Raw genomic sequence first — 13314 nt, forward strand, 5'->3', positions numbered from 1 at the left:
GCTTAAAAGTGCATGTTCTATCTGAATCACAAAAGAAAAAATTTGGGTTCAGTGTCCCTTTAAAGTCTTACCTTAGATTAAGCTGCAAATAACCCCCTGCGCCTTTTCTTTATCATGCAACAGGATCAGTGATTTTTGTTTTTAAATGAATATTGTTTCTGGCCAGATTGAAATGGCTGCAAAGCTCTGCCTACTGATGACATCACGATCAGGGCTTCATATGACATCCAATCACAAAAGACTCACTAGTTGGATTTAACAGGATGCCAATGCTATTAAGCAGAGTGCCTAGTTGCAGCCCAGGACATGATGTTATCAGTGGTCTGAGCGTGGCAGCCATTTCATAGTGATCAGAAACAATATTCATTTTAAAATAACTTTTTTACTGTTCCTAGAAAGTGTGCAGGAGGCTATTTGCAGCTTAATCTAAGGTAAGACTTTAAGATGACTAAGGTGTAGACTGTCCCTTTAAGCAACTTAAATGACCATTAAACACTTGTTGCTTTTGTGCAAAAAAAAATGTACTTTGTACTATGCACCTTATATAGCCCAAAAAGCAACATCTGAAGCCCACAAGTACTGCAAATCAAATAACTTGTTTAGGCAATTTGCAACATATTAAAAACCTTGTGTTACAGAATTTGCTTTTTTGTTTTCTTTAGGGAGCGTGGGACAAAACACAATTTTACACAAATCCAAGCAACTGTTTAGTATCTTTTTAAAGTAACAGTAAAGTCAAAATTAAATTTTCATTATTAAGATAGAGCATGCACTTTTAAACAACTTTCCAGTTCAATTCTATTATCTATTTTGCTTTACTCTCTGGTATACTTTGTTATAAGGCATACCTAGGTACGCTCAGCAATGCACTACTGTGAGCTAGCTGTTGATTGGTAGCTGCACATATTCCCCTTTTGTCATTGGTTCACCTGATGTATTCAGCTAGCTCCCACTAGTTCAGTGTTGCTCTTTCAACAAAGGATACTAAAAGAATGAAGCCAATTTAATAATTGAAATTAAATGGAAAGTTGTTTGAAGTTGAATGCTCCATCAGAATCTTGGAAACAAAAGGTTGTTTTTTTCTTAAGCAATGAGGAAAAAAGTCTACGGAAAGAGCTGATTACAATATCTGTCTAGAACTCATATAAAAAGTAGTGTTACTGTGTTTCTATTTTGATTTTATGTTTAGTTATTCCTTTTTTTTATTTTAGTTTGCATGCTTGACTGATACTAATCACTGTTTGCACTCGACACATATTTAAAGAAAATTGGCCACTATTGTAAAACATCAGAATTCCAGTGCAAATTTGTTATATGCAAACTTGAGTGATCGCTTTGCTTCTTATTCTCTGTCATTCCAATCCATTAGAAAAAGTATCTTTTAAATTAGTAAAAACCCTCAAACTGCATAAGCCAGTGTTTCTCATCCTTTTTGTAGCAAGTATCCTTACAGGCATAACGTTTTACCATAAGTACCCCAAACTGCAACATGTAAATGCTATTAAAGGGGCAGTATACACAAAAAGAAATATGGGCTGATTAAAGGGATATGAAACCCACATTTTTTTTCTTTCATGATTCAGATAAAGCATGCAATTTTAAACAACTTTCCAATTTACTCCTATTATCGATTTGTCTTTGTTCTCTTGGTATCTTTATTTGATAAAGCCGGAATGTAAGCTTAGGAGCTGGACCATTTTTGGTTCAGCACCCTGGATAGTGCTTGCTGATTGTTGGTTACATTTAGCAAGAGAACGAAGAAAAATTGATAATATGAGTAAACTAGAAAGTTGCTTAAAATAAAAAATGTGTTTTTCATATCCATTTAAATAAAACTTTTAATGCAGACAAAGTTTGCAGTTGAAATGCATTAGTTATTTTACTCCTAAAGCTGTTAAAATGAGGAAGAAACTTGCAGTGGTTTCACCTCATATGTATACGTACATATGAGGCAATTAGACACATCACAGAATGTGACAAACTGGTATAAATGATATTTTTTTTGTTTTCAGGAATTTCATTTAATTTTGTTTTAAACAAAACCATGAAAGGTCATTTGCATTGGAATTCTAATGGTTTGAAAGGTGACAAATGCTTTTACTTCATTTTTTTTTAAAGGGACACTAAACCCATTTTTTTTTTCTTTCATGATTCAGATAGAGCAATTTTAAGCAACTTTCTAATTTACTCCTATTATCAAATTTTTATTTGTTCTCTTGCTATCTTTATTTGAAAAGAAGGAATGCAAACCTTGGGAGCTGGCCCATTTTTGGTTCAACACCTGGGTTGCGCTTGCTGATTGGTGGCTAAATGTAGCCACCAATAAGCAAGCACTATCCAGGATGCTGGACCTAAAATGGGCTGGCTCCTAAGCTTTAAATTCCTGCTTTTCAAATAAAGATAGCAAGAGAACGAAGAAAAATTGATAATGGAAGTAAATTAGAAAGTTGCTTAAAATTGCGTGCCTTTATCTGAATCATGAAAGAAAAAAATTAGGTTTAGTGTCCCTTTAATAAGATATCGTTTAGCCTACATATTTTTTATGCACATTCTGCATGGTGTTGAGGATCATTAGGACATAAAAATAAATCTTATTTTTTGTTGGCTGTGTTGCAGCACCTTCAGCTGACCATACAGGCCCTTCAAGATGAGCTTCGAACTCAAAGAGACCTCAATCATCTTCTGCAACAGGAAGGTGGAAACAGAAGCGCCGAACATTTTACCATAGAGCTGACGGAGGAGAACTTCAGAAGACTTCAGGCAGAACATGACCGACAGGCCAAAGAGCTGTTCCTCCTCAGGAAAACCCTGGAGGAGATGGAATTGAGAATTGAAACTCAAAAGCAGACACTAAGTGCCAGAGATGAATCCATTAAAAAGCTACTTGAAATGTTACAAAGCAAAGGGTTGCCGCCAAAGGGAATGGAGGAAGAGAATGAGAAAATGCGTAGGATATTAGAGGCTGATTCACAGATCAACCATTTGGAAGTACTTTTAGATCAAAAGGATAAAGAAAACCTTCATCTACGAGAGGTAAGGCACTATGTTAAATATATGTTTTCACACTAAATTGTAGTATAGAATCTCAAGAGTTAACATAGCAAGTGTTTAGGTTACACAACCTCCCAATCACTGTCTGTGTGCTGCTCGGGATCCACAATGCTTGTGTCTCTTGAGCAGCACTTTACCTATGTGTTTAACACATTCATTGAAGGCAGGTTTTAAATTAATCCAATATATTACTCCTAGCTAATGTAAAATGAATCCAAACAACTGAGATTATGACAAAAAAACTACTGATAGCTAAAAAGTTTGCAAAAAAAAATAAAATTTGTTTGCGAAAAAGGATACCCACAGAACAAAGCAAATTAAATAATATGTGCCAGCTGGAAATTTGTTTAAAATTGCATGCACTATCTGAATCATGAAAGTTTAATTTTGACTTTACTGTCCCTTTAAAGGACTTTCCCTTTAATTTCTATTATCAAATATGCTTTGTTCTCCTGGTATCCTTTGTTGAAATGAATACCTAGGTAGGCTCAGGAGCAACAATGAAGTCCTTGGTTCTAGCTGGTGGTTGGTGGCTATACACATGCCTGTTGCCATTGGCCCACCAGATATATTTGTTTTAGCTCCCAGTAGTGTATTGCTGCTCTGGAGCTAACTGTAACTATGGGGCCTATCTATCAAGCTTCGAAAGGAGCTTGACGGCCCGTGTTTCTGGCGAGTCTGAAGACTCGCCAGAAACAGCAGTTATGAAGCAGCGATCACAAAGACCGCTGCTCCATAACCCTGACCGCCTGCTCTGAGCAGGCAGACAGACATCGCCGGAAATCAACCCGATCGAGTTAGATCGGGTTGATTGACACCCCCCTGATTGGCCACGAGTCTGCAGGGGGCGGCGTTGCACCAGCAGCTTTTGTGAGCTGCTGGTGCAATGCTGAATATAGAGAGCGTATTGCTCTCCGTATTCAGCGAGGTCTGGCGGACATGATCCGCACTGTCGGATCAGGTCCGCCAGACCTTGATAAATAGGGGCCTATGTGTTTAACTCATTTGCAGGGTTAAACATATAGTTATATATAAGCAATATTGCAATAATAAAATGCTGTAACTTTAATGCATAAAACAAGATTTCATCAATAAGAGCATTTTTATATTAGTCTACAAAATACATTGCTTTTTTAAATAAAAGTATCTGTGTTAGTGACAGATATAAGTATTAGATTGATAATAATGTCCCAATCTGAGAGGTCTTGCTGTCCCTCTTCCTTCCATTTATGTTCTGGTTTGCATATGAGGATCTTGGGACTGTCTAAACATGTCCCTGAATACTTAAATCCCACCCTGGTGAATTCAGACCCTTCTCTTTAAAGGGATATGAAGCAAACAAAAAAATGTTTTTGTGATTCAGACAGAGAATACCATTTTTTTAAAAAAAAGTTCTAATTTACTTCTATTATCAAATTTGCTTTGTTCCCACGATATTCTGTGTTGTAGAGATACCTAGGTAGACGTCTGGAGCTCTACATGACAGGAAGTAGTGCTGTCATCTAGTGCTCTTACAAATAGATAACATTCTTGCTGCAGACATGTGCACGCTCCTTAGCTTATGTCCCTGCTTTTTCAACTTATGATAATAAGAGAATGAAGAAAATGATTTAATAGAAGTAATGCTCTATTTGAATTATAAAAGAAAAAATGATGGTTTCATGTCCCTTTAAGAGCGCAGACTCCCCCCCCCCCCCCCACACACACACACCATCCATACAGCACTCAGTCTTCCCAGAGTAAAAGCATAGGAGATATCATTTGTGTATTGGAATAAATGTTACACTAGTTGTAGTGTAATCATCTGTATTGCAATACTTAAACTGACATTTTATAAATGAGTATAACTTGCCAACAAAATGCACTGTTAAAGGGACACAGTACTCAAAATATTTCTGTGATGTATCCAGGACCGTCTTTAACACAGGGCAAAAGGGGCAGCTGCCCAGGGCCCAGTGTCTTTTGAGGGGCCCAAGACATGGGGAACACGCACATTCAGTCCTAATACTGTCACAGTCAAAAGTACTCTGCTTATATATATATTTTTTAAAACTGTGCCAGACCGTGCCGGTGTGACATGCCAAGCTATTGCCATGTGCTGTTTTAGATGTGCACTGTGCAGCACTGAATGCAAAGCCCTAACTCGGCATCCAGCCATTCCCACTGCATCAGAAAAGGCCCTACTGGGGTTACCACTGTTACCAGGTAACCGCTCTGGTGGTGGGGATTGTTTCTGGGTAGGGCTGACTGTAGGCGCATGCAGCAGAAAGCTGGAGCGGCAGGCCAATGAGGATTTGAGCATCTGTGCAGCTGCATACACTGCTCTCTTCAGTCTTGAGGCTGTGTGACTCATCTCACACTGTATCCATGCAGCCTTGGGCAGACAGCATCCAGTCTGCTGGTCCCCTTAGCCCTGCTCTTTCTGCTGTGGCCCTAAGATCAACTAACTGAAGTTTGTTAGGGGAACAGTGCTTTGTAGGAAGGTGTCAGTGGGATGAATAAGTGAGTGCACACATGCCCCTCCCCATGTAGCATTGTCTAGTGCAGGGTGAGAGGGAACTTGTTCCTAGCAAAGAAGTGACATGTGCTGCTGTGGCTGATGTATAGTGTCATGCTGATACTTCACACATTAATTAATGTAAGGTTTATTTTTATAGTTTTGGTTTTCTAAACTTATATTTGTCTGCACCTCCATGCTTCCTCCTCAGTCTTTACCTTGCTTTGCTCCTGTTGGCTGCCCTAAATCTCTTTAACCAGCTAACCTCACACCAGAATCACATTCAAAAGAATATTAAATGAATCCACAGTGGAGGAATTTATATATTTATTTACTTATTAGTACTGCTTAGGTACAGTTTCACATTTTGCAATTTATTTCATTTTTTTTAAATGATTAGCCCAGCAGTGGATGATCCACTGCTGGGCTAATAATTAAAAAAATAATAAAAAAAAATTGATTTAGTTGTTTTTTGGGATGTTGGGGTGGAGAGCGAAATTGCATGGGGGGGGGGCAAGAAAATTTTTGCCCAGGGTCCAGTCAATATTAAAGACGGCCCTGGATGTATCTGAAAGAGCAGTAGTTAACCCCTTAACGACTGCGGCGCAATGACCGCAAGTCCGTGCTATTAGACCCTCTCTCCCTCAGAAAGGCTTGCTAAAATAACATTGAAAGCGGCACCCCCACAGAAAGTGTACGCCGCTGGTCATTAAGGGGTTAAACATGCTAAATTATATGTTTTGCAAACAAAGGTAAAGTGAAAGCTGCTTCAATTTAAAGTGAAACAAATAGGAAGTAAATGTTTGTATACTGATAACTTAAAGGGATACTGAACCCATTTATTTTATTTTCTGATTCAGATTTAGGCGCCGATTTATCTATTTGCGGGCTGACATGATTCGCTGCAGCTGTAGCGAATCATGTCCGCCCGACATCGATAAATGCAGACAGCATATGCTGTCGGCATTTATCATTGCACAAGCATTTCTTGTGAACTGCTTGTGTAATACCGCTTCCTGCACATTCACGGCCACTTGGCCGCTAGCAGGGGGTGTCAATCATCCAGATCGTATCTGATCAGGATGACTGGTGTCCGCCACCTCAGAGGCGGCAGATGAGTTAAGGAGCAACGGTCTTACGACCGCTGCTTCTTAGGGGGTAGATTGCAGCATCTGCTGCTTGATAAATCTACCCCATAGCATGCAATTTTAAGCATTATTCTAATTTACTCCTATTATCAATTTTCTTTATTCTTTTGGTATCTTTATTTGAAAAAGCAAGAATGTAAGCATACGAGACAGCCTATCTTTGGTTCAGCACCTGGGTAGCGCTTGCTGATTAGTAGCTTCATTTAGCCACCAATCAGCAAGCGCTACCCAGGTGCTGAACCAAAGATGGGCCGTCTCCAAAGCTTTCATTCCTGCTTTTTCAAATAAAGATACCAAGAGAACGAAGAAAAATTGATAACAGGAGTAAATTTGAACGTTGCTTAAAATTGCATGCTCTATCTGAATCATGAAAGAAAATTTTGAGTTTAGTGTCCCTTTAACTAGATATTGTTTGCTTCCTTGGACACCCACAGTTGGTTTATTTAGCACAGAAACATCTAGATTTTATAAAACAAGGCTGCATAATGCACTTAATTTTTATTAAGAATTCTAGAATTAAGTTCAATGTCCCTATTTTATTTTAACAACTTTCAAGTCGTTTGGTTAACACTCTTTGCCTATAACCAAATAAAACAGTGGATAGTTAAGTTAAAACCTGAAAATTCCTATAGGCGAATTGTCACATTAGATAAGTCATGATTTTTGTGAGTGATGATGGCTTTTCATAAGCGGCTGTACAGTCAAGAACATTTTTATTTAATTGGAAGACATAACAATGTAGCATCATCATTTGCAGAAGTTTGTTGAGTTGAAGGAATGTTTATGTTATGATCATTTTGTCTGTTCTTTCTTACAGTAATAAATACCTCTTGCTGTAAAATGATTGCTAGAAATATAGATATTAGGTTATCTAAATGGAATTCAGCATATTTGTGTAGCTTAGGTATAAGCAAATGTGAGGATCATTTGTGCATATAGCTGATTAGTAAACACATTTCCCCATGGCATTAATATCGTCAAAGTAACTGTCTGTGCGGACACATTCTGTATTGAAAAAATGCTACAGAAATTCTGAGGACTTCCTCTGTTTATGTGTAAATGATAACTAACTTGCATTTTATACTGTACATTGTTCAAGTCTCATTGGAAACCACCCAATTTTTTTATATCATATGTACCCTTTAGCTAGGAAGGCCGAGCTATTGAGATTCCAAAATAAATGTTTATGGGCTAGGCCTCCGTCCCTATTCTAATTTATCATCATCAGTGGCATATGAAATAATAAAAAGGCATTAATTTCACTGTGCACTATTACTGAGCTCAAGAGTGTAAATTTGTGTAGTGTATGGGTGTAATGTGCGTGTTGTGTGCTATATGTGAGCATTCGAAATGTGCATTAATTTTGTTACAAGCGGCGTATATAGGTTTTGTGCTGCCCTACGCACAAAAAATTCTGCCCAAAAATTTTTTGTCACCCTAGGCATGGGCCTTGTTGTCCTATGCCTTAATATGCCCTGACATTTGTTAAAGAAACACGGATATTACAAGACAAATATACTTACTAATGCAGCACGAAATGTAAAGAACACAAAGGAATAATGCGGAATTCAGTATTCCTTAGTTTCTTTTAAATAGTTGACAATACTTACCTAAGCACTCTGGAGAGCTACGCTAGCACACTAGTTTTTTTCACAGAGCCCTGGCCCTAACAGGAGTAATGGTCAGGGGCTGATTTAAAGGAGAAGGTCCTTTAGTTCAGGATATGGGAGCTGCCGCGTGCGGCTCTCCAGCACACTTGTGTAAGTATTTTAGTCGCTACAGGTGAGTTTCGCCCATGTACATTTCTAGTGAGTACTGTGTGTGCTTGTAGCATTTGTATGTGCAGGCCATGTTTAACTATGCAATTTATATGGGTGCCAAGTGTAAGTACCGTATATGTTAGTGCAATAGATGTTTGTTTAAAAAAAAAAAAAAAGTTGATAAATAACTGGCTGAATAAAATAAAAAGATTTTCTTGAAATTGACGTTTTGGATCTGTGGACTATTTATTTGTCCTGCCTAAAAAGGTGTATATTATACATTAAATCATTCATATACAAAAGAAAAGAGTAAAACATATTTTGGATGTCAAAAAAGCTGCTCTATTAAATGTATAATTGACATTCTGTGTCTTCGAACAAGTTGCAAGTTAACTGATATCTTTCATTCTTTCTGGTGGATTAACAATTCTTAGAAACAGAATGGTTTTATAACACTAGATGGCAGTCTTGGATATGTTTTTTTACATTTGTATTAAATGCTTATATTTTTGTAACTCAATATTTTATTATAATAGGGCATTCATTGTAGATATGTTTTACTATTGTGCACAAGTATTAATTTAAATGCGATTCATTTGATTGTTCATTAACAGCAATATTAAAATATATTATATGCGTTACTCTTTCCTGTATATAGGTTGATACATTTTATATGTTACTTAGGAGTCACACGGAAGATCTGGATTTATATTTTTGAGGAGCCAGGTAGGGAATCTATAGTAAAATATTTATAAAATCCAAACATTTAGAAGAGGTAAAATATTAGGGACTACGGTCCCAGGATAAGGGTATTTCTGTTTTTAATTTATAATATATGTTAATTTATTTTAAAAAATTAGACCCCTTTTTTAAAATAGTGCATGCCCGCGTCACCTATACACTTTTCCTTATCAGCCATTAAAGAGAAATACTAAATTAAAATACATTTAAAGGGGCATACTAAAGTAAATAAAGTAAACATAACATGCTATAATTTGTTAGAGCTTTTAATTTTTGCATCAATAACCTTAGATTATTAACAGTGTAATCTATTCAAAGTTCTGGGCTGGATAGCTGGTGAGTTAACCCTTTGAGTGCTAAGCACTTTCCCACCTGGGTGCTAAGCTGATCTAAGTTTTTTTTTTGTTTTTTTTTACAGATCCCCAAGCCTTACAGGTTAGGCGATTACCTCTGAGCCGTCGTTAGCACCTGAGTGAGAAACTCTGCGACAGCTCAGAGCCATCGTTAGCACTGAAAAGGTTAAAGGAATATTCTAGTCAAAATTAAACTTTCATGATTCTGATAGAGCATGTAATTTTAAGCAACTTTCTAATTTACTCCTATTATTTTTTTCTTCTGTCTCTTGCTATCTTTAGATGAAAAAGCAAGAATGTAAGCTTAGGAGTCGGCCCATTTTTTATTCAGAACCTGGGTAGCACTTTCTGATTGGTGTCTTAATGTAGCCACCAATCAGCAAGCGCTAACCAGGTGCTAAACAAAAAATGGGCCGGCTCCTAAGCTTACATTCAAATTAAAATACCAAGAGAATGAAGGAAAATTGATAATAGGAGTAAATTAGAAAGTTGCTTAAAATTACCTGCTCTATCTAAATCATGAAAGTTTAATTTTGACTAGAGTATCCCTTTAAACAGCGGCAGTTGGTCATATTCAATAATCACAGACTATGTCACTGCAACTCCTGATTGGCTGACCAGCCATCAGGAATTAAAAATTTACACAATCAGCCTGAATTCAACTTTTTTTGCATCAAAATCAGTGCCATGATTTCTTGAATCTGGAATGTTACACATTATAAATTGAAAATCTCAGAATTAAATCCTGAAATTAGATTTTTGTGTATGTATTTTATCCCCCCCGCCCTCCCTAAATAATGCTTATATTAGAGGCATATATCTTAACCTCTTAAGGACATATGACGGAATTTTTCCGTCATAAAACTATTGAGCAAACAGAAAGCTGTGTCCTTAAAGGGACATGAAACTCCAAAAATGTATTTCACGATTCAGGTTGAGAATACAATTTTAAACAACTTTCAAATTTACTTCTATTATCTAATTTGTTTCATTCTCTTGGTATCATTTGTTAAAGGAGCAGCAATGCACTGCTCGTTTCTAACTGAACACATGGGTTTAGCCAATCACAATCGATATATATATATATGCAGCCTCCAATCAGCAGCTAGAACCTAGGTTATTTGCTGCGCCTGAGCTTGCCTAGATAAACCTTTCAGCAAAGCATAACAAGAGAATGAAGCAAATTAAATAATAGAAGTAAATTGGAAAGTTGTTTAAAATTGTATTCTCTATCTGAATCCCGAAATAAACATTTTGGGTTCCATGTCTCTTTAAAAAATAAAATAATGACATACTCTACTCTAAAGTAAAACTTGATTATAGTTTTATGATTCATGGATAAATGTCTCATATGAACTCCTGTGCAGTAAAAAAAAAGAAAAAGTTTAAAAAAAAACTCACAAGACACACCTGTAACTTAACAATCGAAAGATGAATTCTTAAAAAGATAATGATAAATTTATACATGATTTTGTATGTTAAAGGGACAGTCAAGTCCAAAAAACCTTTCATGATTCAGATAGGGTATGCCATTTTAAACAACTTTTCAATTTACTTTTATCACCAATTTTGCTTTGTTCTCTTGGTATTCTTAGTTGAAAGCTAAACCTAGGAGTTTCATATGCTAATTTCTTAGACCTTGAAGGCCACCTCTAATCTAAATGCATTTTGACATTTTTCACAACTAGAGGGAGCGTTAGTTTATGTGTTTCATATAGATAACATTGAGCTCATGCACGTGAATTTACAGAGGAGTGAGCACTGATTCACTAAAATGCAAGTCTGTCAAAAGAACTGAAATAAAGGGGCAGTCTGCAGAGGCTTAGATACAAGGTAATTACAGAGGTAAAAAGTATATTAATATAACTGTGTTGGTTATGCAAAACTGGGGAATGGGTAATTAAGGGATTATCTATCTTTCTTCTATAAGGTACGACGAGTCCACGGATTCATCCTTTACTTGTGGGATATTATCCTCCTGCTAACAGGAAGTTGCAAAGAGCACCACAGCAGAGCTGTCTATATAGCTCCTCCCTTAGCTCCACCCCCAGTCATTCTCTTTGCCTACTCTAAGTACTAGGAAGGGTAAAGTGAAAGAGGTGATAAAATATTAGTTTTTAATTTCTTCAAGCAAGAGTTTTTTGTTTTAAATGGTACCGCTGTGTACTATTTACTCTCAGGCAGCAGATGGATGAAGACTTCTGCCTGGAGGATATTGATCTTAGCATTTGCAACTAAGGTCCAGTGCTGTTCCCACAGAGGCTGAGGGGTACAAGAAACTTCAGTGTGAGGAACGTTTTAATGCTATATAGCAGTGAGGTATGTTCAGTCATTTTTTTCTGGAGAGACTGTGTATTTCAGAAGGGTTTACAGTATCCCCATGAGGGTAAGGGTAAGCAGTAATCCTAAGAGCTATAGAAAGGCATTACTAAGCTTGCATAAGGGGCTAATTACAAAAATGGTTGACACTGAGTTTTGAATGTTTGTGGGCAAACATTTTATGAACTGGGAGTGCTGTTAACGTTTTGTGGGCAATAACGTTTTTTGGGCAACTTTATTGAGGGTACACTTGGCTTATTTTTTGGGTCTCAGAACCCACATGGCTAGTTTAAAACCGCTCTGGTGCGGTTCTTTGAGGCTGTAGAGACATCGAGTGAGATGGGCGGGGCCTATTTTCGCGCCTCAGATGCGCAGTTATTTTCACTTGGCAAGCAGCAAGCTCTAACTCCTGAGGGCCTGGTGGATGTTTTGGGCCAAATCGAAGCTTTAACCCCATATTTACTATCCCTGAGGGCAGGTAGGCGCCACAGCAGGGCTGTGGCAAGGTGCTGGTTTTTTTTTTCTCCGGATTTAGGCCTAATTTCAATCCGGTTTGCACATTAAAGGGTTAAATGTTAAATTTCCTTGTGGGGCAATCTTAACTACATATATTGTGTCTGCTTGCAAAAATTTGAAAAATTTGGTGCATTTTAAAGCAGTTTTGCAGAACGTGTATGCTTTTTTTCTCTTAAAGGCGCAGTACCGTTTTTTAAGATTGTTATTTTTTCACTAAATAAAGTGTTTTCATGCTTGTTTGTAGTCATTACTATCCTGTTCAACATGTCTGACATTGAGGAAAAAATGTTCAATATATTTAGAAGCCATTGTGGAACCTCCACTTAGAATGTGTCCCTCATGCACTGAAAGGTCAATAAATTGCAAAGAACATATTTTAGCTACTAAAAGTATGTCGCAGGATGATTCTCAGTCAGAAGGGAATCGGGTTATGCCATCTAATTCTCCCCAAGTGTCACAACCATTAACGCCCACACAAGCGACGCCAAGTACTTCTAGTGCGTCTAATTCTTTCACCCTGCAAGATCTGGCCGCAGTTATGAATACTACCCTCACAGAGGTTTTATCTAAGCTGCCTGGGTTGCAGGGGAAGCGCAGTAGGTCTGGTGTGAGAACAAATGCTGAGCCCTCTGACGCTTTATTAGCCATATCCGATGTACCCTCACAATGTTCTGAGTTGGGGGTGAGGGATTTCCTGGCTGAGGGAGAGATTTCTGATTCAGGAAATATGTTCCCTCAGTCAGACTCAGATATGACCGCTTTTAAATTTAAACTAGAACCCCTCCACTTATTGCTCAAGGAGGTTTTAGCGACTCTGGATGATTGTGACCCTATTGTAGTTCCAGAGAAATTGTGTAAAATGGACAGATTTCTAAAGGTTCCTGGCTACACTGATGTTTTTCCGGTCCCTAAGAGGATTTCGGACATTG

At 37.4% G+C, this 13314-nt stretch overlaps 1 protein-coding gene across 1 annotated transcript in view; it reads left to right on the forward strand.

Moving 5' to 3' along the window:
• Positions 1–13314, forward strand: part of ERC2 (ELKS/RAB6-interacting/CAST family member 2) — a 1300133-nt gene that overhangs the window by 92871 nt on the left and 1193948 nt on the right. The window contains exon 2 of the mRNA XM_053720736.1: positions 2617–3033. Within this exon, the coding sequence (XP_053576711.1) occupies positions 2617–3033 (417 nt within the window). The remainder of the gene's footprint in view (positions 1–2616; positions 3034–13314) is intronic.

The sequence above is a fragment of the Bombina bombina genome, chromosome 7 (assembly GCF_027579735.1).
Source record: "Bombina bombina isolate aBomBom1 chromosome 7, aBomBom1.pri, whole genome shotgun sequence".
In the NCBI taxonomy this organism is placed as follows: Eukaryota; Metazoa; Chordata; class Amphibia; order Anura; family Bombinatoridae; genus Bombina; species Bombina bombina.